At 36.4% G+C, this 26,510-nt stretch overlaps 1 protein-coding gene across 4 annotated transcripts in view; it reads right to left on the bottom strand.

Annotated features, from left to right (window-relative positions):
- The window catches only part of CSMD3 (CUB and Sushi multiple domains 3), a 586,421-nt gene that overhangs the window by 4,511 nt on the left and 555,400 nt on the right, over positions 1-26,510 (bottom strand). For all 4 annotated transcript variants that reach the window (XM_054290025.1, XM_054289307.1, XM_054288554.1 and 1 more), the window contains 8 exons: positions 23,058-23,231; positions 22,725-22,798; positions 13,649-13,760; positions 12,185-12,364; positions 9,177-9,242; positions 6,949-7,107; positions 3,629-3,741; positions 1,608-1,695 (listed from right to left, as the gene is read on the bottom strand). In XM_054290025.1, coding sequence (XP_054146000.1) covers positions 1,608-1,695; positions 3,629-3,741; positions 6,949-7,107; positions 9,177-9,242; positions 12,185-12,364; positions 13,649-13,760; positions 22,725-22,798; positions 23,058-23,231 — 966 coding nt within the window. The remainder of the gene's footprint in view (positions 1-1,607; positions 1,696-3,628; positions 3,742-6,948; positions 7,108-9,176; positions 9,243-12,184; positions 12,365-13,648; positions 13,761-22,724; positions 22,799-23,057; positions 23,232-26,510) is intronic.

Consider the following 26,510-nt stretch of genomic DNA (forward strand, 5'->3'; position numbering starts at 1 on the left):
TTGATGGTCTCCAAGGTCTTTTCCAAACTAGTTGACTCTGTGATCCTCTAATGCATCTTCAAAGTTAATTTTCAAGATTTTAACTGGATCATTTATGAATTGCTTAAATCATAATGTTTTTTTAATTTCTTGGCCATATAAGACAATATACAAAAATTAAAAAAAAAAAAACAAACCAACAAAGCACAAAAAAGCCCCAAACAACCATCCATGGCTGAGACCTCAAACAACGAACAACAATGTGAGGAAAACTGTGTGAGAATAAGTCAAAAAATTTTATTTCAGAGAAGCTAATTTTGAGTTTGTGTGCATGGAATAATTAAATGGTAAGCATGCTAAACAAAATCTGTTCAAAGACTGAATTTCTTCATAGTGATATAATTGATTATATCTGCTACAATTAAGTATTGTATAGAATTTGACTCTTAATCATCCTTTTCCTCGAAGTTATACACCAATGAAAATAACCTTCAATATATTACAGAAAAGGATCTCAAACATATAATCCAAAATCAAGTGAAGAAATATAATTTTTGTAACAATCTATCAAAACAATTTACCAAGGAAGTCTTGCATTTAATTTTTCTTAGATGACTTTAAAATATTTTAAAGTTAATAACAGGAAACAACTTATTATATTAATATAAAGAAAATATCTCTTGATAAAGATATTTCTAAAAATTCTGGCAAAGTAATTTGCATAAGAAATTACAGTGGAAAAAAAGATCAGTATATTTTACTGTGAGAACGGTGAAAGATAAATTTGAATTTAGATTCCTTCTTTCCAGCACATTCAAGAATTAAAGAATTTCCTGATTTTACTGAAAAAAATAAGACAGAATAATATTTTGTGGCTGAAAGAACATAATTTTTCATCCACATATAGCAATTTTACCTGAAGGTAAGAACTTTATCTCAACAGACATTATATTAGTAAAAAGCAAGTCCTCTTCTAAGTTACTCCCAACAGTATTTATCATTTAAAATTCAGAATAAACTAAATTCAAATTCTCATGTAAGGAGAAATATCACAGTTCTTAAGACAACATTAGAAAAGAAAATTAAACTATTTTCTTAAATAGCGCAACAGAATGTGGATTCCTGAGCTTTGTTACTAAAACTCTCTTATTATAGAAACAAAAAATTAATTTTATTAAAAAAACACTTATCAAGTAAGAATTTTTTCTTTGTAAAAGTAATATAAGTATTTATCTGCAAATATTTAACAGTTTCCCTCTTCTAACAAATGTTTAGGTGAAATGGTGTTTCAGCACCATAAGCAAGAAACCAGTTTATCAAAGCATTCTACAACATGGGTTTTCTAGATAACTGTTAAGATATGAAACTAAATGCATTTTACACATAATTGGTTATAATAATTGCTCAAAATATTACAAATGAATGTGAATACTGAGAAGTAGATTGCAAGTCATCTTACAATTCATTTGTAATTTATATCACTTAAATGACAGTTCAAAGATATTAATATCTCAATATTCTATGAGACGTCAATTCTGTAACATCCTACAGATACCCTCAAACTACTGGATATGAGAAAACTGAATATGGAACAATGAACAAGCAAAGAATTAGAACTTTTTTAATACCTATTCTTTGAAGCCCAAATTGTCCATAATCTTTACCCTGGATGAATCCTTGAAAAACATATGTTGCTCCATCAGGTTCAGCAGAAACCTGTAAATAAAATTACTTTGAATTAAAAGGGGAAAACTTTGTTGCATGTATTTATATGATAGGGAGGTATTCTATTCTATATACTAATATGCTTGACTGGTAGCTGTTATTCCCCATTATAAACACCCTATTTTTATAGGAATTTCATATAGAGAGTTCAAAAGAAAAGGCAGGACTGTTATAGGCACTACTTAGGCATGGTGGTTTATGGTCACATATAACACCTTATACTACATTTAACTGTACTTTTTAAAAACCAGTAAGACCTAAAGTTTCTGGTAGTTCAAATGTCAGTATTATACTTTATAGTTTTCTGGTTTGTTTGGGAAGTTAATTGAAGAAGTTATATTGCATATAATTCTAAGGATGAAAATATTGAGGTTTTAATAGCTAGTTTTAAACTTAATAAAAAACCTCAAATTAATTGAAAGTTATTTTAATTTTTCTCAGTACCTGTCCCAAAGAGCACTTAATTATATGGCCATGGACCAGAAGAACATTGAATAAAGCTTTGGTACAAGGGCAAAATATGCTAGTATAAAGTAAAAGTCTTGTGGGAGCAAGGGGATGGTTGTGATCCCATGATTATCTCTCTTATTACAGTAAGTACAGTCTAAAGTAGTGTACTGCATACAACTCGACATATACTTGCTTCTAAGAATAATTATGTTTAAATTCAGTGTTTTCTAGGTCGGTTCCTTCAACCTTTTCCCTTAAGCTTCCCATTCTCAAGACACAGCATGTCGTTCAACAGTGACCGGAAGCTCTGTTTTCACTGAAGACCAGGCGCTTTTTTAGGTGACCTTTTTACTTTGGGCTAGAGCAGCCTCTTAGTGCTACTCCAAGACTCAAGGAAAAGAAAGGTCAAGTAGGAGCAGTATGTAAATAGCATATGGAATATAGGAAGTATACTGTCTAATTTTGTATATTTAGAAGTCTGAAAGTAAATTCATTGCTTTTGCTACTTCAGGAGCATGTTTGTGAAGCCTTAAGTTATTACAAGCCAAGAGAGTTAAGCCTTTTTACTAGTTCATTTCTTGCTTAATGAGTTTATTTTAAGGTTTTCATTCTGAACCTTTGAAAAAAAAAATCATTCAACCAGTGTCACATGTTATAAAAATAAAAATAAAAATAAAAATTTATGTGTACTGTTCAGTGTACACATGGCATGTGCAAACATAGTCCCTCTAGTGCTTAACCAATAGCTGAAACATAAGCAAACAGACAAACACCTTAAAAAATCAGATGGTGTAGTAAGGATATATGAGTGTTTATACTCATCCAAATAATTTTAGGCTCTTTGTTTTCTAAAAATTCTACTTTTGTCTCTATTTATTCTTGGAAGGCATTTCCTTTTCATGGTTTAATCACATCCCAGAAATCTGGGCTATTTAACCCTCTCCTTTACCTCTCCTCAGTTATGTGTTCTCTTCCTCCCTGTTTCAAAGAATAAACTTGTATCCAGAACCCAAAGGGTCCTAATGCTAAACTGGAGTAATCTATTTTGTTTTCCATACACGTGACAGTTCATCTTTTTCAAGGTATTTTTTAAAAATCATCAAAAAGTAAAGTATCCTAATAAGTATCCTAATATAATGATCATAATTTTAACTGTATTAATAGAATATAATATCATAAATGGCTTTATGTTTAATTATTATAAAATTTCTAAATATATTGGAATACAGAGACATACAAGAAAGGCTTCTGTTCTAACATCCATTATAATTTTGCCTACACTCTATGGCTGTTCCCACATTTTCCCTTGGACTGGTCTCCTGCGTTTTACAAGAAAATTTTCATGTAACTTAATGAATCAGCCTTACTGAAAGATTCCATTTGATATGTCTGAGGATTTTTTGGATGTAAAAACCAGCATGATTTCAATCATACAAAAAAAAATCCCTCTCTTTTGTAGCAGAAATATACTCACAAAACCATCCATAGCCCATTTTTCCTCTTTCAACTTGCTTGCAGATGTATGGGAGGGTGCTTTAATGAGATATATGTGGAGCATTAGCCGAGCTTCCTGGCTTTTATACACTCCTGTAGAATATAGTTTTAAAAATTTATATTTGCATTGGATAGAAAAATAATGTCACCCTTGAGAATAAACACATCATCTCTTGTCCGTCAGAAGAAACGCAGGAAGAATAGGTACCGATTTTCAACATTGTTTATTTAAAAAGATGCACTCTATTTTGAAATTATTTCAATAATCGTAAGATTTCAATAGAAACAGATTGAGCTTAGCCTGTAGAGAGGAGAGAAGGGAAACTCCATACACACAGCTGTTACTTCAAGCCTTAGGCAGAACATTGACAGCAATCTGATTTGAAATTGAAAATATTGTTCTGATTCAGGAGGAGTGTATTTAAACCTCACATCCCTACTTCCAATATATATAATTTAGTCACTACATAGAAAACATGATAATAGGAACATCCACACACAAATTTGATTCCAAAAGCTGCTGCTAAATTAAAAAAAAAAAATTGAAAATATGTTTTTACAATTGGATTGTTCTTCATAGTACTGTCAGTTACAAACCCCAGTTTCTTCCATATAATGAGAAGACTTGTATGCCAGTTTATTTACTTTGTAGACATAATTATTGACTTGTTCTTGTTCTTGCAGAATAATTATTTAGAACCCAAATATCATTACTTGTTAATTTGGAAATGAAAATAAAATACCACAATATGTTTAGTGACTTCGTCTTCCATTCCTAATTCATGTCTCTTGTGTACATGCCTAAATTGGAAAAAAAAGACCTTCTCCGCATTAAGGATTGGTGACTGCCCTGTAGGAGGTATCATTACATACAAATAATCTCTGAGCTAATGAGAAGGCTTACTGCCATGTAAACACTACACCGAGCTCAGATGAATGAGCCTTGGCAAGATCTGTTTATTCTATGTACCATTACAGCAAGCACAGGTGTCAAAATAAAAAGAAGTAAAGATAGATGCATCAAACGATGGAATGCAAAACAGTAAATTATGCAGGAAGAGGGAACTACTTTTCATTTGAGAAAAATACAAACTGAATATTGGTGAATTCAGCTTCCTAGCATGTAAATGTATTTTTTGATCCATCCCTACTTCCTGGCCCTAAGATACCCTTTCAGTATACAAGATCTCAGTGTTCTACGTTTAGAGCAGGGAAATAAAAAAACATTAACTACCTGATGACACCTGATGCATAATGCCTGTACATAGAGTGGAAAAGGGCATTTGGAATCACATTTGTGTCTAGTTGAAGGAACCTTTTATTTGGAGGATGAGTGTTTTGAGTGAGAAGACACAGTGGTTTACTTTCCTAATTCTCAAAATACAAAATACTACATCTGTTGTTCTTAATATCATCACAGAAATGACATGAATGAAATTAATAAAACAGAAAAAATTTAAACACAGCCAAGATAAACATAGTTATCAGTCAGAAAACATTCCATCCACACTCAAGCATGATTTTTCAAAGGACACCTACAAAATGATTTAAAAGACAAATCTAGTAATAAAAATTCACCCTTCTACTCAACTCAAAAGAAACACAGATTCTGTGGCTTATTAGATCCTTCCTGCAGACCACCCCTCTCAGCAACCAGGAGATCAGGCCCAGCCAAATAGGCTTATGAAAGGCAGGTCTTGCTTGGCTGCTCTGGGCTCCTTCTAGTATAAGGTGACTCATTGGATGAAGGAAAAGCTGTGGATGTCATCTCTTTGAACTTTAGTAAAGCCTTTGATAGCATTTCCAACAGAATACTCCTGGAGAAACTTACTGTTCATGGGTTGGACAGGTGAACTCTTCACTGAGTAACAAGCTGACAGGTGGGATGAGCTCAGAGATTTGTGTTGATTAGCGTTACATTCAGTGGCCAGTCACAACTGCTGCTCCCCAGAGCTCAGTGCTGTGGCCAGTCCTGTTTGATATCTTTATCTACAATCTGGATAAGGCACCCTCAGTCAGTTTGCAGATGACACCAAGTTGGGCAGGGATGTTGATGTGCTGGAGGGTAGGAAGGCTCTGCAGAAGGATCTGGACAGTTTGGATCAATGGGCCTGCACCTGGGTCACAACAACACCAGGCAACTCTACAGGCCTGGGAGGCTCTGGGGGTGCTAGTAACGGCTGAATGATCCTTCAGTGTGCTCAGGTGGCCAAGAAGGCCAATGGCATTCTGGCTTGTATAATAAATATTCTGGCTTGTATAATAAATAGGGTGGTCAGCAGCACCAGGGCAGTGATCACCCCCTGTATTTGGCACTGGTGAGGCCGCACCTTAAATCCTGCAATCAGTTTTGGACCCTCATTACAAGAGAGATGTGGAAGTGCTGGAGCATGTCCAGAGGAGGGCAGTGGAGCTGGAGAAGGGTCTGTAGCACAAGTCTTATGAGGAGAGTCTGAGGAAATTTGGGTTATTTAGTCTGGAAAAAATGAGATTGAAGGGAGACTACATCCTCTCTTTAACTACCTGAAAAGAAGGTGAAGCAAGGTATTTTCTGGTGCTTGAAAGGAAATAGCTTCAAGTTTTGCCAGCAGAAGTTTAGATTGGATCTTATGAAAAAATTCATCACTGAAAGGGTCGTCTGCATTGGAACAGGCTGTCCAGGGAAGTGGTGGAGTCACCGTCCCTGGAGGGATTTAAAAGATGCGCATGTGGCACTTCCAGAGACATGATTCAGTGATGGATTTGGCAGTATTAGGCTAACTTGGTTGTCTTACAAGTCTTTTTAGACCTAAGCAATTCTAGGATTCTAACTTTTTTTTTTCTTTCTTAGATAATTTAACAAGCGTCAACTCTAGTTTCTTTCCATGTTCATTAGGTATCTCTGACTTTCTAGGTCAACATATATCAATCTCATCATATTTATTATTAGCCATTAGGCCACTGTGGGGGAATTTTATAATTAAGAAATAAGAAAATTGCACAAACAATACTTGAATCTTATTTAAAATGTTTAAAAGAGAAACATGGTAATTAATGTGATTCTTTCGCTCCTTATTGACTAATAACTCCAAATATAGTAAAATCTGGAAAAGTAAAAAAAAAACCCAAAAAACCAAACAAAGAAACAAGAGGAAGGAGAGAAACGGAAAAATCCCTGCCTTTGGAAAGGAACTGAAATGCAGTGAAAATTTCTTTGATAAGATAATAAAATTTAAGTTATGCAGGCAGTTACAGGAAACCAATATATGTAAGAGAGAAAAATAAAAAATAAAAAAAAAATTAATTTTCCTTAGCTCATACCTGATAGCAGCAATTCCATATTGCTGTTTGTAAGTGTTGCATTTACTCTTCCTGAAGTTGCATTGAAACTGGTAACTGTCAAAGTCATGGGTTGCTTCTTGCTTTTGTAATTGTAAGATCCTTTCCATATATAATTTTGGGCAAATACATCATCAGGAACTAGGCAGACGAAAGCATGTGTCAACACATTTTGTGATATTTAGTACTTAAAAAGTCAAATAACCAACAAAATATATGATAAATATTAGTATTTTCTTTCCTTTACTCTTTATAAATCTACTAGGTTGTAATTTTCAGATATAAAACATAGAAACCTGGCATAAAATTTTATGAAAGAAATGTATTTGCACTGAAGAACACAACCACACTACATCTTCATTCGCCTTTTTCCTAAAATATGGACCTGCCCCAGGAATAACCAGTTTCACAAATTCTAAAAGCTTTAGCCAGAAGAGCATATTCTGCTCACTGTGGAATCTTTTCTATGCCAGCAGAGACAGCTAGGGACATATGGCTAGCATGAAATTTTTTAGAAATTAGTATCTATTTAGATATCAAAAATTTTAATAAGCAATTTCTTTAAATGACATGAAATATTATAATAATTTTCTTTGTTAACTATTCAACTTTTCTAACAAAAAGTATATAAGTTTTGTCTTGTCTTCAAATGCTTAAAATCATTATGAGCTTCACCAGGAGAAAAAAATAATTCTCTAATTTAAATTTAAAACAGACATAGTCTCCTAGGGAAAAAATACACTAGATTTATACCCTCATATGTAATACTTATCATTAGTGAACTGAAAAATAATTTATTTAAGTAATGCTATTTCAGCAAGGAAATAATGCCACCAAAACAACAAAAAGCTACCTGTGATGTAAAAACTGATACATGCAAATCTTTAAAATCTTAACATGAGATACCTTTCAAACAATTAAATTAAAAGTGATTTAGGATGGTCTTACTACACTTTCCAAAGTAATGTATCAGAGTTACCCTTTAAGAATCACAATTTAAAATCAGCATTTTCACATTATTTTAAGTACTTCACACTGAACTTAAAGATCTGTGTTCATGTGTGCATTGGCATCTCATGTCAGATAAGCAGAGAGGAATATTTGCCCTTTTCTCTCTCAGGCTACCCCTAAATCCAAGACTGGGGCACACTGGGATACCCACAGCTTTCCTCATCATTTATTTTATGCAATACAAAGACAGTTCTTTTACATGAAGGGTAAAGGAGCTTTCCTAGGTTTTTGTCTGTGTACGTGTATGTATATTTGCTTGAAAAAACATGTAGGTACTGGACCTGTAAGCAAGGAAATTGCATAGTGGAAATGCTCTGATGTTATTGATTTGAAGTCTGCCTGAAATATATTTTCCTACTTTTAGGAAAACTGATCTTTATGTGCTAAATTGGCAGTTAACTGGGATTGCACAAAATGAATGAAAATTTTCTGAATTAAAAACTTTATGCCTACCATTCTGCAGAACATCATTGAAAAACACTGTTTTGAATTAGCACACAAAATATAAAAATAAAAACAAAATCCCCCAAATCCCCCAATATGTTAAAGTACTACTTTTGAATCTTATTCATTATCAGTAGAAATTCAATTAGTTTATTATAGCCAAAGGTTAATTTTAGTTAAGGACACTGCTCTTTTCAAAAACTCTTTTCAGTGGACCAGAGAGCTTTTGTGGTCAGAATATCCAAATATGGTCTTCAGCAAATCTGTTAAAACTGGAGACTTGAGCCAGCATTGGAGAGATTACCTTGTCTCAGATAAAATTAGCTTTTCTTCTAAAGGCTAAGTTCAAGGCTAATATGAGGTATTTAGGTAAAGCAATTTCAATTAGAGATATGTAAAAAGTCCATGACTGAAGAAAACTGCAAAACATCTTTAAATTATTTCAAGGTGAGTACTACAGCTTCTAAATAGGTAAATTACATAGAATCTTACACAGACACAGTGATTTCAGTGAAACCAATAATACTCTTCTGTTATTACGTAACAGAAATTGTATACAGATATAAATTACACCATATGATAGATGAGCTTCAAAATTAGGGAATAATTAAATTATATTTTCCCCCTTGTTAATCCGGTGCCTCATCTAATATCCTTTACACATTCTAAACCACTCAGTGCAATCTCACTAAACTCATCCTCATTGTTTTTTCTACAGAAATGGTTTATAATGATAGAAGCCTTGGAGTACTTACCACTTAGTTTGGGACTTGGTGTTCCCAACGCTGGTCTGGGATCCTTCACTAATATTTTAGAACCAGCTGTTAGAAAGAATAAAAGATATAAAGAGAAATCAGTAGCAAGATGTTACTCAGAAACAAAAAGAAAAAAATCCATCATGGAATTTATTTGTTTAAAAGCATATAGGATGATATTTAAAACTCAAATATGAGTGGTATTTCAATTAGTATCAAACCTTAGTATCACAGGAGCACTGGCACACAAATTTCTTCTGTTCCCCTATATTCTCCTAAGTCAGGCACCTATATGCTATTAATTCACTTTCAGCTGTCAAACAGTGCAGGCTTTCACTTCAGAATCCATGTTTCAGAACTTACAGTCCTGGATCATGCACCTAATATGTGAGATGCCTTCTAATATAATATCTAATCTTGGCTATGTCACTTGGATTAGGAACTGTGAACAGTGCATTGACTGCAATGTAAGACCAAAAAGGGAAGACACACATAACAAAGGGAGCTTGAAATCATTTCTCTCCAGGGCTTAACCATCTTCAACAGTACTGAGTGAGACATCTTGTGTTCAAGACTGAAAACCCATAGGTATTGCTTTAATCTCTTAATATTGAAGGAGAAGGTCCCTGATTCTTTAAAGGATAACAGCAGAAAGAAACAAGCAAAAGAGGCTGCCCAGAGTATCTCCAACTGCTCAGGTGATATGAGAACTGGAAGTTGGAGAATATAATTTCTTCTCTGCTTAGAGAAAAAGCTCTCCCAACACTGAGGATGATGAACTAAATGCACTAGGACTTCATAATTTCCTGGAGATTAGGCATTTTTTTTTAACTCATTTGGATTCATTGGAAAATAAAGAAAATAAAGAAAACAAATAATTCTGTGTCCTAATGTAAAGACTCAATTCCTTGCTGCAACTATGATTTCAATGTTTTGTATTTTGGGTCTTGGCCTTGAACCCAGGCCTTTTTTCTCCAATCCATGTTCTAAAAAAATACACAAGAAAAGAAACTACCTTGCCCCTAAGATGAGTATTTTTCTGCATAAAAAGGAAAATTTTGCATAAAGGACTGAGAATATTTTTAATGAGAATAGATTTTATCTTTTTTAAAAGGTGTTTTCTTGTCAAGCATGTTAAAACTGTGAAGAAGCAAGGGCAGGGTTGAAATGCAACCTAAGGTTCTCATGGACTGTTACTACTGATTGATTAACTTTTATTTCCTCACTGTTTTGAAAGAAATTTACTGAGCTTCACTGTACATTGTTGGCCTGGAGGGCATGGTTCAACAGCGTATGCTTTCTGACTACATTAAATTCACATTAGAAATATCTGGATCACACTTTCCACCTGGGTTTTAGCTTAAAAAGATGATGAGTCAATTTGCCTTGTCAAGTTGAAAATTTTCTAGGCAAGTCCACAACTGAAATTTGAAATACAAAATAAAACCTAAATACAAACAGTAGATACAAATTCAAGGCTAAAAGTAGCTAATATGAGGTTTAAGTTTCTAAGTCCATATCCTTGCAAACTCAAGATTTCAATTTTGTATTTAAAGCATCAAATTCTAGTTTAATTCCCCTACATATCCCTTTAGAGATCTTAGAAATAGATGAAAAGGAGTAAAATGAGCTGTCATTTTTTGTGAAATTCACAATAAAAGGTGAACAACTTCTTCCAGCAGCAGCAGCAGCAGCAGAAAATTCTTGAATCAAAATACAATCTATGAATCACATTTGGCCTGCCATTATACTTTCCAACTACTGAGCAAATCATAAGCTTCCTGGCTGCTAGCTTTCTAGCACTTTCCCAAAGCTCTGCTTTATTTTCCTCCAGCACTTGCCTGGCATGCAATTCCAGGACACCTGTTTTTTAGTAACACAAACTATTCATTTCCTATTTCCCATCCAAGTAGCAGTGTTTGGCTAAAAAGCCTTTGAATGCCTCTGCAAGAGCCCTGGGGATAACCACATCTGAAACATTAGGTAACAGTAATCTGAAAAGGCCTTTAATTATTCAGGAAATAAAATTCAAAACAGTTCTTACACTTGAGTATATTCCTTATCTCACATGAAAACCCCCTTTCTCACCATGACTTGGCTATGATGTTTTCCATGTCCTACCTTGAAAAAGTAGGTGGTAAAAATTAGAAACAAAGGTGGGAACTGCAAGGACAAAGTCGATGCATTTCCTTATCTAGTAGTATACAGTTTCATACATAAAAATACAAAAAAATAAGTACTCTTTGTATTAATTTTACACAGTAATTCGGGCATCTTGGACTTTAGGCATCTTTCTCAAAAATAAATACAAAATCATTCAATCATTTAAGTTGGAAGAGACCTCTATGATCTTAGAGTCCAATAGCTAACCTAACACTACCAAGTCCTCCACTACATTATGGCTCTAAATGCCTCATCTACACATCCACCTCCACCATTTTCCTGGGCAGCCTGCTCCAATGCTTGTCAACTCTTCCTAAATTTTCCTAAAACTTTCTCATAATGTCCAACCTAAGCCTTGTCTGGCACAGCTTTAGGCCATTTCCTCTCATCACTTGTTAATTTGAAGAAGAGACCAACATTCACCTTGCTACAACCTGGTTTCAGGTACTTATAAAGAGCAATAATGTCTCCCCTCACCATCCTTTTCTCCAGGATAAAGACCCTCAGCTTCCCCAGCCTCATAAGCCTTCTGCTGCAAGCCTTTCAGCAGCTTCACTCCTCTTCTTTGGGAACAGCCCAGCACCTCAATGTCTTTCTCAGAGTGAGGGGTCCAAAACTGCACACACTATTCGAGGTGTTGTCTCACCAGTTCCAGGTACTGAGTGACCACTAAGCAGGTCAGTTTGTTACAGAAGAAGATTTGGTTCATCAAGCTGGACCTGCCTTTCATTAAAACTTGCTGACTGGGCCCAGTCAAATTGCTGGTATGCATGTGACAACTGCAAGTAAAGAAAAGCTCTGAAATATGACAGATGGCAGATGCAGTGGGAAACAGAAGAGCTTACCTTCACAAACTGGAACCTTCCCAGTCCACGTGCCATCAGACCTACAGGCTCTGTGCTCTGATCCTCCTGCCAAGAAGAAGCCTGGCTGACAAGTGTAAATCAAGGTATAACCAAGTGAGGGAAGATCCATTCCTGCAACATTAGCATGACTTGGTGTTTCTGGTTGTTTACAGCTGTGAGCTACAAAGAAGATATAAAATATCCTTCTGTCAAAATGGTGAAAATATTTCTGAAAAGATAATATATGCCCATTCTGACAGTTAATTAGCAAAGTAAAAAATCATCATCAGAAATTATATATTACTATATTTTAATTCACATTCTAAATTACTATATAGTCTATAAAATATCACTACAAGTCAGTAAATACACCCTTAAACATGGACCTTTTAATTCCAAAGGAATTAAAGGAAGAACAGACTGACTTGCATGAACAAAATTAATTGTCTGCATATGAGAAGAGAAGCAGCACACACCATACCAGACTTAAAAGCAATCATAGCTTGTGACTTACACTGTTTATATCTATGTAGCATTGCAAAACAGTTAAGTAAATGGTCAGTTGGAAAACACTAAGAAAGGTCAAGGAGAAATTTAAAGTGAGTTGTAAATATCAGAAAAATTAAGTTACCATTTCTAATGTCATATGAAGAGTCTTATATATTTAACAATCACCAGAATATATGGGATTTATGTGTTATCTCAAAGACAGCATACCTCCAAGAGAGGAGTTCACCCTCCACACTGAGCTACTGATTTGCTGCTTGCTTAAAATTAATGCTAGCACCAGCTGAAATAATAGTAATGCTGTTTCCTTCTGTGGATATGTTCTCCATTCACTGGGTCATTCTATAGGGTCAGACCTTACAAAGTAAGACTATTTCCAGAAAATACAGCTGACTAGCTGAACTGGAAAGATTAACCATGATCTCACATCTTCAGTAAATTATCATTATTTACCAAAGTGTAAAATATCTATGAAATGAAGTGCTGCTGTCTATATTCAAAGAAGATTGTCTCTATTTCAGATTCAAAAATTTCCAACTGCAAACACTTTTTTACCCATCTCAAAATACTGTGACTCCTTGGCTGGGAAACAGTTCAAACACTCTACTAGAATTGATTTTAATTATCTGCTTTCCTGTGTATTTTAGAATAGGGCCATCTGATATGTCCTTTTGTCACTACCTCCCCTCTGAGTTGGAAGGGTTGCACCCTCTTAGACAGAAATTGACTTTGGATGAAGATCTGCCTATTTTATCTCTTTTTTTTTTTTTTTAATTGCATTGTTATCATACAAAAAATCACTCAGAATCATATTTCTAGCTGCTGTAAACTAGTAATGCAGATTTCTGTTAACTTTCAGTTAATAAATGCATATAGATTAACTTTATGACAATGTTACTGCAGCTAAATAATCTAGATTAAAAAACTGAGGAAAGAAGAAAATTAATAATTTCTTACGTATACATTCTGGCTGGATGCCACTCCATGTAAGATCAGGAAGGCAAGTTCTTGTTGTTGAACCATGGAGAAGGTGCCCTTTTTTACACTGAAATTGAACAACATTTCCCACCTGTTGAAAAGTAGAAAACACAATAATATTGTTATGAGCAACTATCAAGCTGGGATTTTTTTCCTAAATTTGATCACTCCTTCACATAATGCAGACTTGATAAGTTGTGATTCCCTTTCTCTGGAAAGTAAATTAATTTCAAAGAACAATTTGATATGAAATAAAAAACTGCTTCATTCTCAGTAGAATTACTCTCCCCCCAAAATTAGATCCACCATGGAAGAAAATCGAATCCTCATCATCTGTGGCCTCTCTAGTGTGTTGCTTTGGGCCTGGAACAGTTGATGAACTGTGAGTTTGGAAACAAAGATTATGGTGCCTTCCCCACTCTGGGCCAAAGGAGAGCCAGTTGGGCAAAATTGCCACAAACAAGGGAAGTCACAGAACTGAAATGAGTATTAGATTCTGCTGGACTTTTGCTGAACTAGATTCCCCTTTGGGGAATGCTGCATATATTCACAGATTATAATGAGAAATATATAGGGACTGGTCAACAACACTGTCTCATGCTTCAGAATGTTCCTATGATATTTTAATTTTATTTTTTGATGAGAGGAGGTGAAGAATAACAGCTCTTCATACCACTTTGATAATAGAAACTGGAACACAAGTGCATTAAAATTTACAATAGCAATTCATCTGAGATTAGCTTTTAATTATTATCCTTATTATGGGTATGTGTTGCATAATAAGGAAAATAGAATTCTGACAGTTTCTGCACAAACATAAAATGGAATAACTTGTTCAGCATGTCCAGTCATGGTGAAATTGATGAAAATGCAAATAATTCTTAGTTTCCATCAAAAGCGAGGAAATTAGATTAGAAGTACATCATTCAGAGAGTATTGTATTACATAGTGTGAGTGCTTAACTAAAATATTAAGGTGCATAGATCATATCCACTGTTCTGCAGTGACCTGTATTAATATATTTATCAACTCATGTTTAAACAAGAAGTTGAAAACGTTAAATTATCTGTGACAGCACATTTATAGTTCTGGTTTGGGTATGATTTTTTAATTATTTTGCCTAAATGCATAACACTTGATTCAGACTGATGCTCAAAGGTAAGATGTGGATTATTTCTTGATAGTTCATTACTGGGAAACAGCATTTCACTGCTACAAGTATTCATTTGAAACTTTATAGTACTATTCCATTTCAGCTCAAGTTTCTCATCAGAATGAAATTTAATAATAACCCATGAACTAGAGATAGTAGCTCATCAACAAAGGATGTTATTTAAAATTCATCTCCCTTTATTTTGCTCTTTTCTGTGTTCACTGGACTATGTAATTACTTGTAAAAGATTTTGAAGGAAATACACTAAATCACTTGCATGATTAAGCACAAAGTAGTAAAGTACTACAAGTTTTAGAAATTGCAACAAGTAGCTATAGAAGACTTTTTTATTTCATGGTAAAGATCTTAGTTAAAACAATCACCATCAATATATTACTTTTTAAAAGTACTAGCCTTAAGAAAGATGTGTTCATATGTCCACATCAGTGGACAAGGGAAGCACTGCAGATATCATTTTTCTGGACTTCTGTAAAGTCTTTCTCAAGAATCCCCCCAAACATCCTTCTCTCTAAATTGGACAAAGATTGATTAGATCAGTGGACTGTTAGATAGATAAGAAAGTGATGGGACAGTGACATCCAGAGGATAGTGGTCAATGTCTCAGAATCCCAGTGGACATCAATGACACATGGTGTCACTCAGGGCTCTGTATTGGAACCTGTGTTATTTACCAGATATTTAATATCTTCCTTAACAACACAGGTGAAGGGATTGAGTGCACCCGCAGCAAATTCACAAATGACACCAAGCTGAGTGGTGTGTGTGGGTGAAGGTCCACCTGAAATGAACAGGTGACGAATGATTTTTGGGTGCAAAAATAACCAATAAAGGCACAGGGCTTTTGCAGTAACAAATCAACAAAATGCAATTTTATTGATGATAACCACAGCCAAATATGCATTTGGTTAGGGGATCCGGGGAAGAGAAGGGTAGGATAAGGAAAAAAGGGAGGAAAGAAGGTTAGGGAATGGGGTATAGCTACCAAAACGTGATGTCTTCGGGGTCCCGCTGCTGAAACTCGCTGGTACACGCCTCGGGGAGATCTCAAAGGCTCTAGCTAACTCAGAGGTTTTTATTACTGAAAATTGTGAGGGGGGAGAAACAGATACTATAGGGAACAGATGTAACAGGTAGTCTATGCTCTCAGCAGTAAATGAGAGCCATTGTTTTCTTGCTCCAGTGGTCACAATCTGCAGGCAAACATCTCGCTTTGGTCAGCTTGCCTCCCCACACACCTCCCCCGGGCTGGGGGTTTCAGTCACAGTCCTTGGAAGGAGCAGAGGGGCCTGTTAGGATTTTCATGTCTCAGTCCTTAGTGGAAAAGCTTCTTACATCTCAGTCTGTCTGTCATGGTGGTTGTAAAACAGGTGAGGGTCTTCTGTGGGAGACCACCTGAAACTCAGGAGAAGTCCAGCCAGGCCGAGAGCTGGGACAGTTTCCAAAGCTGCTATTGTTGCAAACGGGGCATGGGGCCCTCTTCTTAGCATACAGCAAACACTCCTGTGAAAACAATAGCTCAACACTGAGCTTTCAGGTCTCAGGGCCCATGGCATGTGACTTTTCTCCTTCAGAGCCAGATATAGACAGGGGGGGTCTTCTCTTCAGTGGTCTCCCAAGGACGATAGTGAGGCAGATGAGGGAAAATTCTGACAGACTCTCACAGTGTGACACATCTGAAGGATGAGATCCATCCAGAGGGACTTGAAAAAGCTTGAGAAGTGGCCCATGAGAACATGGTGAAGTTTAGTAAGACCAAGATCTATGTGCTGCACTACACCTTATAGTAGGGGTGTGCTGCGATATGAAGAGATCGAGAGCAGCCCTGCTGAGAAGGACTTGGAGGAGCTGGTGGCTGAGAGGCTGGACATGAGACAGCAATGTGCCCTTGCAGCCCAAAAACCAGTTCAATCCAGGGAGGTACCAAAAGCAGAGTAGGGCAGAAGGTTGAGGGAAATGATTTTGTCCTTTACTCTGTTCTGATGAGACCTCACCCAGAGTCCTGCGTCCCACTTTGAGTGTCTCAGCACAAAACCACGGACTTGTTGGAAGAAATCCACAGGAGGGCCACCAGAATGTTCTGAGGGATTCTCCTCTGAGAAAAGGCTGAGAGAGACATGGGTTTTTAGCCTGGAAAAAAGAAGGCTTCATTCTGACCTAACTGTGGCCTTCCAGTATCTGAAGGGAGCCTATAAGAAACCTGGAGAGGGACTCTTTACAGACACAGGTAGTGATAGGACAAGAGAGAGCAGATTCAGAAGACAGTAGGTTTAGACTAGATACTAGGAGGAAGTTCTTTGTTGTGAGGGTGGTGAGAGACTAGGACAAGTTGCTCGGAGAACTTGTTGATGCCTCATACCAGGCTGTGTTCAAGGCCAGGCTGGATGGGGCTCTGAGCAACCTGGTCTACTGGAAGGTGTCCCTGTCCATGGCAGGGGGGGTCAAGCTAAATTATCTTAAAGGTCCCTTTCCCCCAAACCGTGCCGTGATTTTATGGTTTCACAAGAAACACAACCTTTATATATGTAAGCACCAAAGCAGCATCAAAAATGCAGCAGCTGCCCAAGGGATGAAGATGTTTAAGTGTTGCCATGCTGTTCAAGATTACAAATAAATGAAAATAATAAAATCAACGTGTAATAAATATCCTATAAAATATATAGGATATGTATAGTAATTATTAAAAAATAAAAGTAATTTTTAAAAGTTTCCTTTTTTACTTTGCAATATTCTTGCATCAGAGGCACCAGATGGCGCTACAATACAGTATTCTATGCTGAAAAAATTCCTCCTGAGATGTTCAGTTTTGTTCCAAGTTTGATTCTGTAGCTCAAGTAGAAGCATTAGTACTCTGGACAACGGTGTTTGCATCCAATAAAAAAAAATAGTGCTTGATGTCTGTTATTCAGCTCCCTTTTCTATAGTGTCAGTTATAGCTTGTATAGTCCCAAAGTTAACATCATAATTAACTTTTTTCTTTTTTCTTTTTTTTTTGTGTTAAACCCTAAAGAGTGAATATTTGTTGTTCTCTAACAGGAAAATCTGAGAAGAAAATTCATAAATCTGAGAAGAAAATGAATAAACATCAACCTCATTCCATTTATAAAGTACTCTGGATAATTTTTTTTCACCAAGTAAGATGAAAATAATATATAACAATTATCAAAATAATAATTTATTATCCTTCATATTTCTTATATTTTTTGTAAGATTGGAAGGTAGTTACAACTCTCATGAGTTACTCTACAGTCAAGTTTTTTCTTAGATTTAAGCCTACCAAAGAACATGAACATACTCTAATAAATTTCTTTATCCCCAGTAATTTGTGCTGAAGTATTGAGAAGCTAAGGGAATGCCAGTTATTTATCTTCAGTAACTTTTAGCATCACATTTTAAGTTAATGAAAACATGCCTCATTAAGTCTTCACTAAATATACAGTTTGGTATCCCACTAATACATTGTTGCCCTTATAACAGGGTTTTGAGTTTGCAAGACTGCTGGGCAGAACCTTGACAGGCTTCCTTTGTCTGAAAGAGTTTTGAGCTGCCTGGAGTTTTGTGCTTGTTTCAGTTTTGTTTTGTTTTGTTTCTAAACTTGCTTTAGCTGTAAAATTTAAATTTCCTATGTTCAGGTAGCTATGATCAGATTTTATGTATCTTTGTATGGCACAACCACAGATTATATGCATAGGACAAAAAAAAGAATCTAATATGTGCAGAATGAGCTATTTCCCACTAATGTGATGCAGTACAGAGAAATATAGGCCTGGTACTGGAACAACAGCAAAGCCCTTGAGAAATGCAGACAGCAGGATACTCTGAGGATGACTGCAGTGTGACTGCGAGAAAAGATGCAACACAGTCTTAGCACTGGAGATCCTGTTGCTGTGAACAACTCACCCTTAAAAACATAGAGGCCTGGACAGGTTCAGGTTTCAGAGGTAAAAAAGAACAACTATTTTACATAGGTGAAATGCACCTTATAGTATAGATTGAAATATATGTATATAATAATGAGCTGTAGTGTGAGTTTTCATTGATGCAGTGGTGGTGCCAACTGTGCTAATGGAGAGAGCTATATTGTGGTAGTAGAGCACTTCACTAGGAACTTCATCTTAGAATTTAATCAACACTGAAGTTTTTATAAGCATTACATTCACAGAAGGAGATTATTTGTAAGACTGCTCAACATCTGCAGATCAAGTTTCATATAGAATTTCATAAAATAGAACCCAAGAGCTAGCAGAGGGCTATCATTGTGTCCATTTTCCTTTTTAAATTAAGACTGCTTTTTGGCTCAGTTTAGGCCTCAATATAAGGGAAGATTGCTGAGTTTCTAAAAAACATGTTGGAAAAGTATGAGAAGTAGTAAATCTTATATATATGACTGACTGATCTAAGCAGTTCTAAACTGTTTCTTCAATTGAGTAGTACCTTGTGTTACAATAGCTTATGGTGAAAGTGCTATAAGCACTTTTCTGTTTCTAGCAATATAGCTGAAGAAGTATTTCAAACTCCACAGTTTCTTTCCAAGGAGTGATTTATTTTCCAGATTACAGATGAAGTCAGTATTCACTAAATTCTAAAGTTATTTTGTCTCCATTGTAACACACTGCTAAGGTAGATCTGTCAAATAAAAATGGCTCAGATGAAAGGTAAGCATCCTAGACATAGGTATTCATAACAATTAAAGCAGATGATGCTACTCATTTCCATGCCATGCCAGATATCCAAGTAGAACTAAACTGGTATTTTGATGTTATTTGAACACATAAGAAACGGCTTATGCCTGAAGAATTCAATGCTGAACAATAAAGTCCCTGCAGTATTCTGTTGCCTCATTTTCTACAAAGCTCTTTTTTAACAGTTGAAACATCATTCAAGTCTGACTGGTGCTTTTGTTTGTGTAGGTTGTAGGTTCCAGGAGGTCAGGTTTAGACACGCCTTTTAGTCAAGCCTAGAATTATCTTGTGTTTGCCTGAACTTTCAGTCCAATCAATGAGATAGGAAAACAGATAATCAAGAGTAGGGGAAAAAACAGGAACAAAGCAATGGTGCTGTGGAAGCTCAGAACTTGACATCAGCATTGTGAAAAGCAAGTGTCAGTGAGTGATTTTTGTCAGATAAAATAAGAAGTAGTGCCATTTGATGAAAAGTACTTAAAACAGTATTCCACATATGAGAACTTGGATTCTAAGGGTAAGGCTACAGATTGGTATTTTTTATGAGACAGAGAAATAAATTTAAACTTTGACAGTTAATTAAGTTACCCTACTAATATTAGTTTAAATACAAAGTATTTAAGAGAGTTAAAACAAAACAAACAAATCCCAAATAAAACAAAACAAAAAACCCACATCTGTATTTTGGAACAATTTATAATTATTCTTTACCTTCCTGCTATGGATAGAAGAAAAAATCCCTATAATCCCATTCACACAGGAAGATAATTATAGCATCATATACATTAATTAACAATATTTTTGTGGTTTTTAAGGAGTAATAACATTATACAATACATGATAATGCAAAATTTCTTTCTGGGATCTACAGACAATATCTTGTTTAGAATCGATCATTTTCACAATTGTTTCAACCCAATCAAGAGCTAAGTTCAGCTTCATCTGTGTGACTGATACTTCTAACCAGTTATGTATCAACTAAGCAATCATACTTAGAGTAACCAGAAGTTGCACATTTAGTTAATACATAAAATCAAATTCACTGTGTGAACATGAGAATAAGTTGCTAGCTGGGTAAGGAGACTATAGCACATACACCTTAAATACTGGGAACTAACCTTATTATTGTTTACAATTTTTAATTTTTTTTCTTAGAATTTACAGAGATGTAAACTCTGCCAGAATTTACTCTTATTATACGAATGATTTGTTAATTGACATTTTGCTTGATATTTTTACAGTTCCATGCTAGCTAGGAGTGATATTTTTCTCACAACTACAGTGCAAATGCAAGACTGCCTTACCATCTTCAATGAAAGCTCACTAATATATGAAAATGTGATAATAATCATACAAAATGATTAATAAATTATTTATTTGATACGTAGTTGAATAAAGAATTATCCCCTAGGTTAATATTGTATTTTAACCAAACTAAGTTAGTCTAAGGTCTGCCCCTATGTATCCTATCTTGGCACAAAGCAGTACTTTCAATTCCTAGAGAAAACTTAGACAATTTTATTATCACTCGCATATGACTGTGATGTTGCACAATCTGAAAACCCAAATATTGCTAAAAACCAAGCCAGAGGAGTACGGCATAAAGGCCACCAAGGATAAACCAAAGAAAAGGATAAACCAAAGAAATTTTTGACCATGAAACTTTCAAAAGTCTTTAGCAACAATTTGCTTTTAAAAACTAATTGAATTTTGTAAATTTGTTCAAATTTCACCCAGCCCTTTCTTGCATTTCCAGCAAACTGCAGTTTTTTATTCTCCTCATACTAGACAGAGACTTCATACAGCTGTGGGGCTGCTAGGTACTCTTCTGTTCATCCCTCTTCATGTGCCTGGAGCTTTTAGCCCTGACATCAAACACAGATGTCACAGGATAGCTTGGGCTCTCTCTTTGTTCACAAGATTCCTAGCAAATTATAAGGTACATTTTTGCATCTCTAAACCATTCACTCATGAAAACATCTCACAGGCATAAGTGTTTTGTGTGAATCAGAAAATGAGCAGTTCAAAATAATTTTCAGTTTCTCAATTCTTTTTCCAACAGAAACATCTGCAAGCACCATTTGCCACAACACAGCCTTGTATAAAATGTGGCAAAGTGTCCCCAGGAAGGCATCAGGCAGGGCAGAGAAAACAGGTCAAGGAAGGTGTTCCTTCTCCTCTAGCCCCAGTGAGTCACAAGTGAGAGCTGGGGCCAGTGCTGGCTCATCAGTGCAAGAGAGACAAGGACAATCCTATACTGGGTTCAGTGATGGGCCACAAAATTCATTAAGGGACTACAGCATCTGAAATACAAGGAGTAGCTGAAAGGCCTGGAGTTTTCCAGCCTGAAAAAAAAAAAAACAAAAAAACAAAAAAAAAACCAAAAAAAACAAAAAAAAAAAAAAACAAACCAAACCAAACCAAACCAATACAAAAAAAAAAAAAAAACACCCAAAAAAAGAACCAACAAAATAAAAACCCCAAACCAAACCCACAAAACCCCTGGGGGCAGGACAAGCAGCAAGAGAAGTGGATTTTCTTCAGTGGTTCCCAGAGACACAACAAGAAGAAATAGCTATAAATTGAAATATATTAAATTCTCTCCAAAACTAAAAAAAAAAGTGTTAATTTTCACTGTATGGGTGATCAGTTTGGCAAGGGATACCCAGAGGCACTGTTGAGTCTCCATGTCTGCAAATATTCAAAACCACCTGGAGACAGCCCTCATAAACCTGTTCTAGCTGATCTATTTTGAGAAGGAGGAGTGGACTACAAGTTCTCCTAACAAGTCTGGGACTCTGTAACTCATTTGTGGTTCCAAACAGATTTTCTCTCAGGAAAAAAGGCCTGGTTCTTATAGTACGTCTATACTAACAGTTTGACACACAGTATACAAACTTTTGAGGAGAAAAAAGCCTATTTAATAAATTGTAGGAAGCACTTATATATTGGTGGGAGATACTGAAAGTCTTCAAAGTGAAATCAAGCAGAACTTGATTGCAAGTTTTTCATGTAGTGCATTACTGATAGGGACACAGGGTTAGTGTAATCCAACAGCTAGAAATAAGGAAACAGAGCAACACAGCAGCAAACAACTCTTACAGAAGCAGTCTCTAAACCTCTAATCAGATATTTCTAGACTTTGAGGTAGCATAAAATATTGAAATATTTATGTAAGTAAATTTAAAAAAGTATACTCTACCTGATAGCCAAATGTGTTATTTTGTGACCCATGCCTTGGGACTCCTGGATTTTCACATGCTGTGCGAGTAGGTTCTAAAAAAGTTGCAATATATTAAAGACAAACAAATTACAGTATTTTAATTAAATTCATCATTCTATGACAAAATTAAGCTTGCTCAGCCACATGCAATCATAAAGCCAATCACAAAGACAAAAATAAAGTGATTTGATTCTTATAGAGCATAGAATAACACCAAGATAATGCAAAATAATGGGAAAATTCTAGATTGACTTAGCAAGAAGAGGAATAATAAGCATGGAAAGAAATTTCAATTCATGGACATAATCATACCTATGCATCGAGGAGAAGAACCACTCCATGTTCCATCTGCTTGGCAAATCCTGGTGTTAGAGCCAACCAAAATAAAAGGAGAGTTGCAGCTGAAAGAGACTTCTGACTGATAGATGAAGCTTTTGCCTTCTCTTTTCCCTTGAGCAGGTACTCCAGGGTCGCCACAAAACTTTGCTGTGAAAAAAAGACATGAGAGAAATGGAATGTGGCATTTATTAAAAAAAAAAATAACAGCTGAACTAAGTGAAGAGATTACTCAAAATTTTGTATTTTTCATTAAACACAGGTCAAATATGGAAATTTTCACAGGAATTCAGAGAGACTAGATATATAATATTTAGTCTGTTAGATTGTATTAGTTCTGATAGTTGTTCAAAATTACTATATAATGTGCTTGATCAGTACCTCATACTTAACATATTAATTTGACAACTTATTTCATTAAAGTACAAATAGTCACAGTTCCTCCATGCCCCAAACCACATGTGTCTGGAAATCTTTAGAGAGCAATCAGAGTGTATCAAACTTCCATCTCAATCTTCCCTCCTCTCCTGCTTTCTTGACACCTACCCAGTGCTCAACAATTTTGTATGATTAAAGGATTCAGCAGATAGATTTTAGGAGTCATAAAGTCCTACTTCCTCATCCTTCACTGAAAGGCAAGATTTGGTATGTATGGAAATACAATACTTAAAGTTAGAACAGTTCACAATTAATGAAACACCAAAAATACCCCATAATAAAGAAACTTCTGTAGCAATTTAAAAGTCAGATACTAATAAACTGTAATTAGACAGGATAAATTTCACTCATAAAAATCTCTTCTTAAATTGATATTTTTTACCTTATTCCTATCACCTAAGGATTCCTTATGTCTATAGCATGTCATAATTGAGTAAATGCACTCTTAGCAAATTTACTGTCCTTCTTCTGGTCCGGGAACTAAATGCACTGACAACTTAAGATGCAGATTAAGGTCCTTCTGGAATTGGAGGGTAAAATGACCTACTCCCTGCATCATGACCACCTCTGTCAAATAAAAAGAATGGTAGTTTTCATAGATGAAACTCTCTGAGGGAATGAGAGGACCCCATGTGCCAACCAGACCTTACTCTTAGAGAAGCCTGCTGCCTCTCTGGTGCTGGGACATTACTAGTAAACTCTCTAGTCTGATTATTATCTGCTGCTCTTTATGCCCACAGCAATGAGGTAGCAAAGGGAAGTCCAAGGCTAACCAAAAGAGATTTCAGGCTTTAGCACTATTGTTTGAAGGATCAGAAGGACATCTAGTGCTTTCTTCAATCCTTTCAGGCAGGCAGACCCAACTGATCAACAGATGGCTCTGAGGATAGTGTCATCAGAGGAGCTTTGGGGGTTTTGATCATATTATGGTCTATACAACATCAGATCAACTGCTATTCAATGGCAGTCAGAAGCCTCTCTTCTCAGGGGAGGAAAATGTTTTATGTGCAGGAGTTAGAAGGGCTGACCAGTACAATTTCAAATTTCAAACTACACAGGAAGAGGGAAAGGGACAAAATCAGGTTCATCTGATTTTGAAAAGCAATGGGAAGGCATGCCAGAGTTTTAGCATTAGTGAGATCCTTCAGTCTTCTCCATGAGGACCTAGAAGCCTTGACTCAGCCCATTAAATATGACATCCTTGGCACAAGCAAAGCTGGTGGGATCAGGCCTGTGTCAGATCTGTCCATGTGTGCCAGTATGGAGGGTTGCACTCTCCTCAGGAGTGCCAGGCAGGTTAAGTGAGGTGGAGGATGAGGCAGGGGAGAGGGGTGTCAGAGCTTGCTGTTTGTGAGGTGTCCCAGTTTAGGAATGGCACTTCCAAATTCAGGGCCCCCCACTGTGATTCCCCAAAAGCATCCTGCTGCTCTCTTTCACTCCTCTTGGTCTGTGTTGGGCTGGGGTGGAGAATTACAGGGACAAATGGCAGAGATCATGGGTTCAGATAAGGACAATTTACTGGCAATAGCTATGAGATAAGAAAACAAACAGTAACAGCAACAATATTAATTACAAAAGTATACAAAAGTGAGGCTGATTTTCTTGCAAAATATTTACTGCAGAACCCAATCTGATCTGATCACAGTGTTTTTTTCTGAGTGGAAAGACCACCTTTCTCCTCAGAAGCAGAAATCCCTTCCCCCACACCTGGCAATGATGTGAGATGTTATGGAATAACACCTGGAACTTAGCCCTGTCCCCTCCCAGCTACTGCCAAAATTTAACCCTGTCCTGGCCAAACCCAGGATATTATGGCATGCTAAGAGCCTTTGGTAAGGATTAAGGGACACACAAACAAAGCAGATGTTGTTATGGGAGTCTACTATAGGACACAGTCAGGATGTTGCCACTGGAAAACTACTCTTCAATTAACTAAGGGAGACCTCTAAATCAACTTCTGTTGTCCTTTTGGGGGACGTTCAACCTGCCAGATGCTAACTGTGAATACCACACAGCAGGTACAAACAGGTCCAGAAGAATTCTAAACACCTGGACTCAAAAGGTAGTATGTTTGCTGCTGACACTAAATTGAGAGGACCTGTTGACTCACTTGAAGGCATCTGTGTCCTATGAAAAAACCCAGACAGACCAGAGGACTGGGCAATCACCAACGATATGAAGTTTAACAAGAACATGGCACCTGGGATGGGACAACCCTGGATGTATATACAGAATAAGAAAACACTGCTGGAGAGCAGCACTGAGAAAAAAACCTGGAGGTCCTGCTTGGTGACTAGTTGAATTTGAGCCAGCAGTGCCCTGGAAGCCAGGAGGACCAACCATGTCCCAGGGGTATCAGGGGCAGCATCACCAGCTGGGCGAGGGAGGGAATTGTCCCACTCTGCTCTGCACTGGGGCAGCCTTGCCTTGAATTTTGTGTGAGGTTTTGGGTGACACAATGTAAGGATGTAAAGCTATTAGAGAGTATGCAAATGAGGGCAGCAAAGGCAGTGAAGGGCCTTGAGAGGAAGCCACATGAGGAGAGTCTGAGGTCACTTGATTTGTTCAGGCTAGAAGAGGAGACTGTGGCAAGACCTCATTGAGATCTTCAGCTTCTTCATGAGACATAGCAAAACGACAGGCACTGATCTTCACTGTGAGGCAACCAGTGACAAGATCCAAGGGAATGATATGAAGTTCAGGGAGGTTTGCATTCTATATCAAGAAAAGGTTTTCCCCCAGAGTGTGGTTGGACACTGGAACAGGCTCAGGGAAGTGGTCACAGCACCAGGCCTCATAGGTCTTGAGAAATCTTTGGTCAGTGCTCTCAGGTACATGGGTACAACTCTTTGGGTTGTTTGTTCTGTGCTGGGCCAGCAGCTGGACTTCATGGGTCTCTTCCAATTCATTATATTCTGTGATAATTCTATGATTTGAAGTTATATCTGCAGTTAGGAATTTTTTGGCAGATGTCTACATTTTTCCCATCCA

The sequence above is a fragment of the Melozone crissalis genome, unplaced genomic scaffold (genome assembly GCF_028551555.1).
Source record: "Melozone crissalis strain CALT ecotype California unplaced genomic scaffold, PUWL_Pcris_2 ptg000002l_1, whole genome shotgun sequence".
Lineage (NCBI taxonomy): Eukaryota > Metazoa > Chordata > Aves > Passeriformes > Passerellidae > Melozone > Melozone crissalis.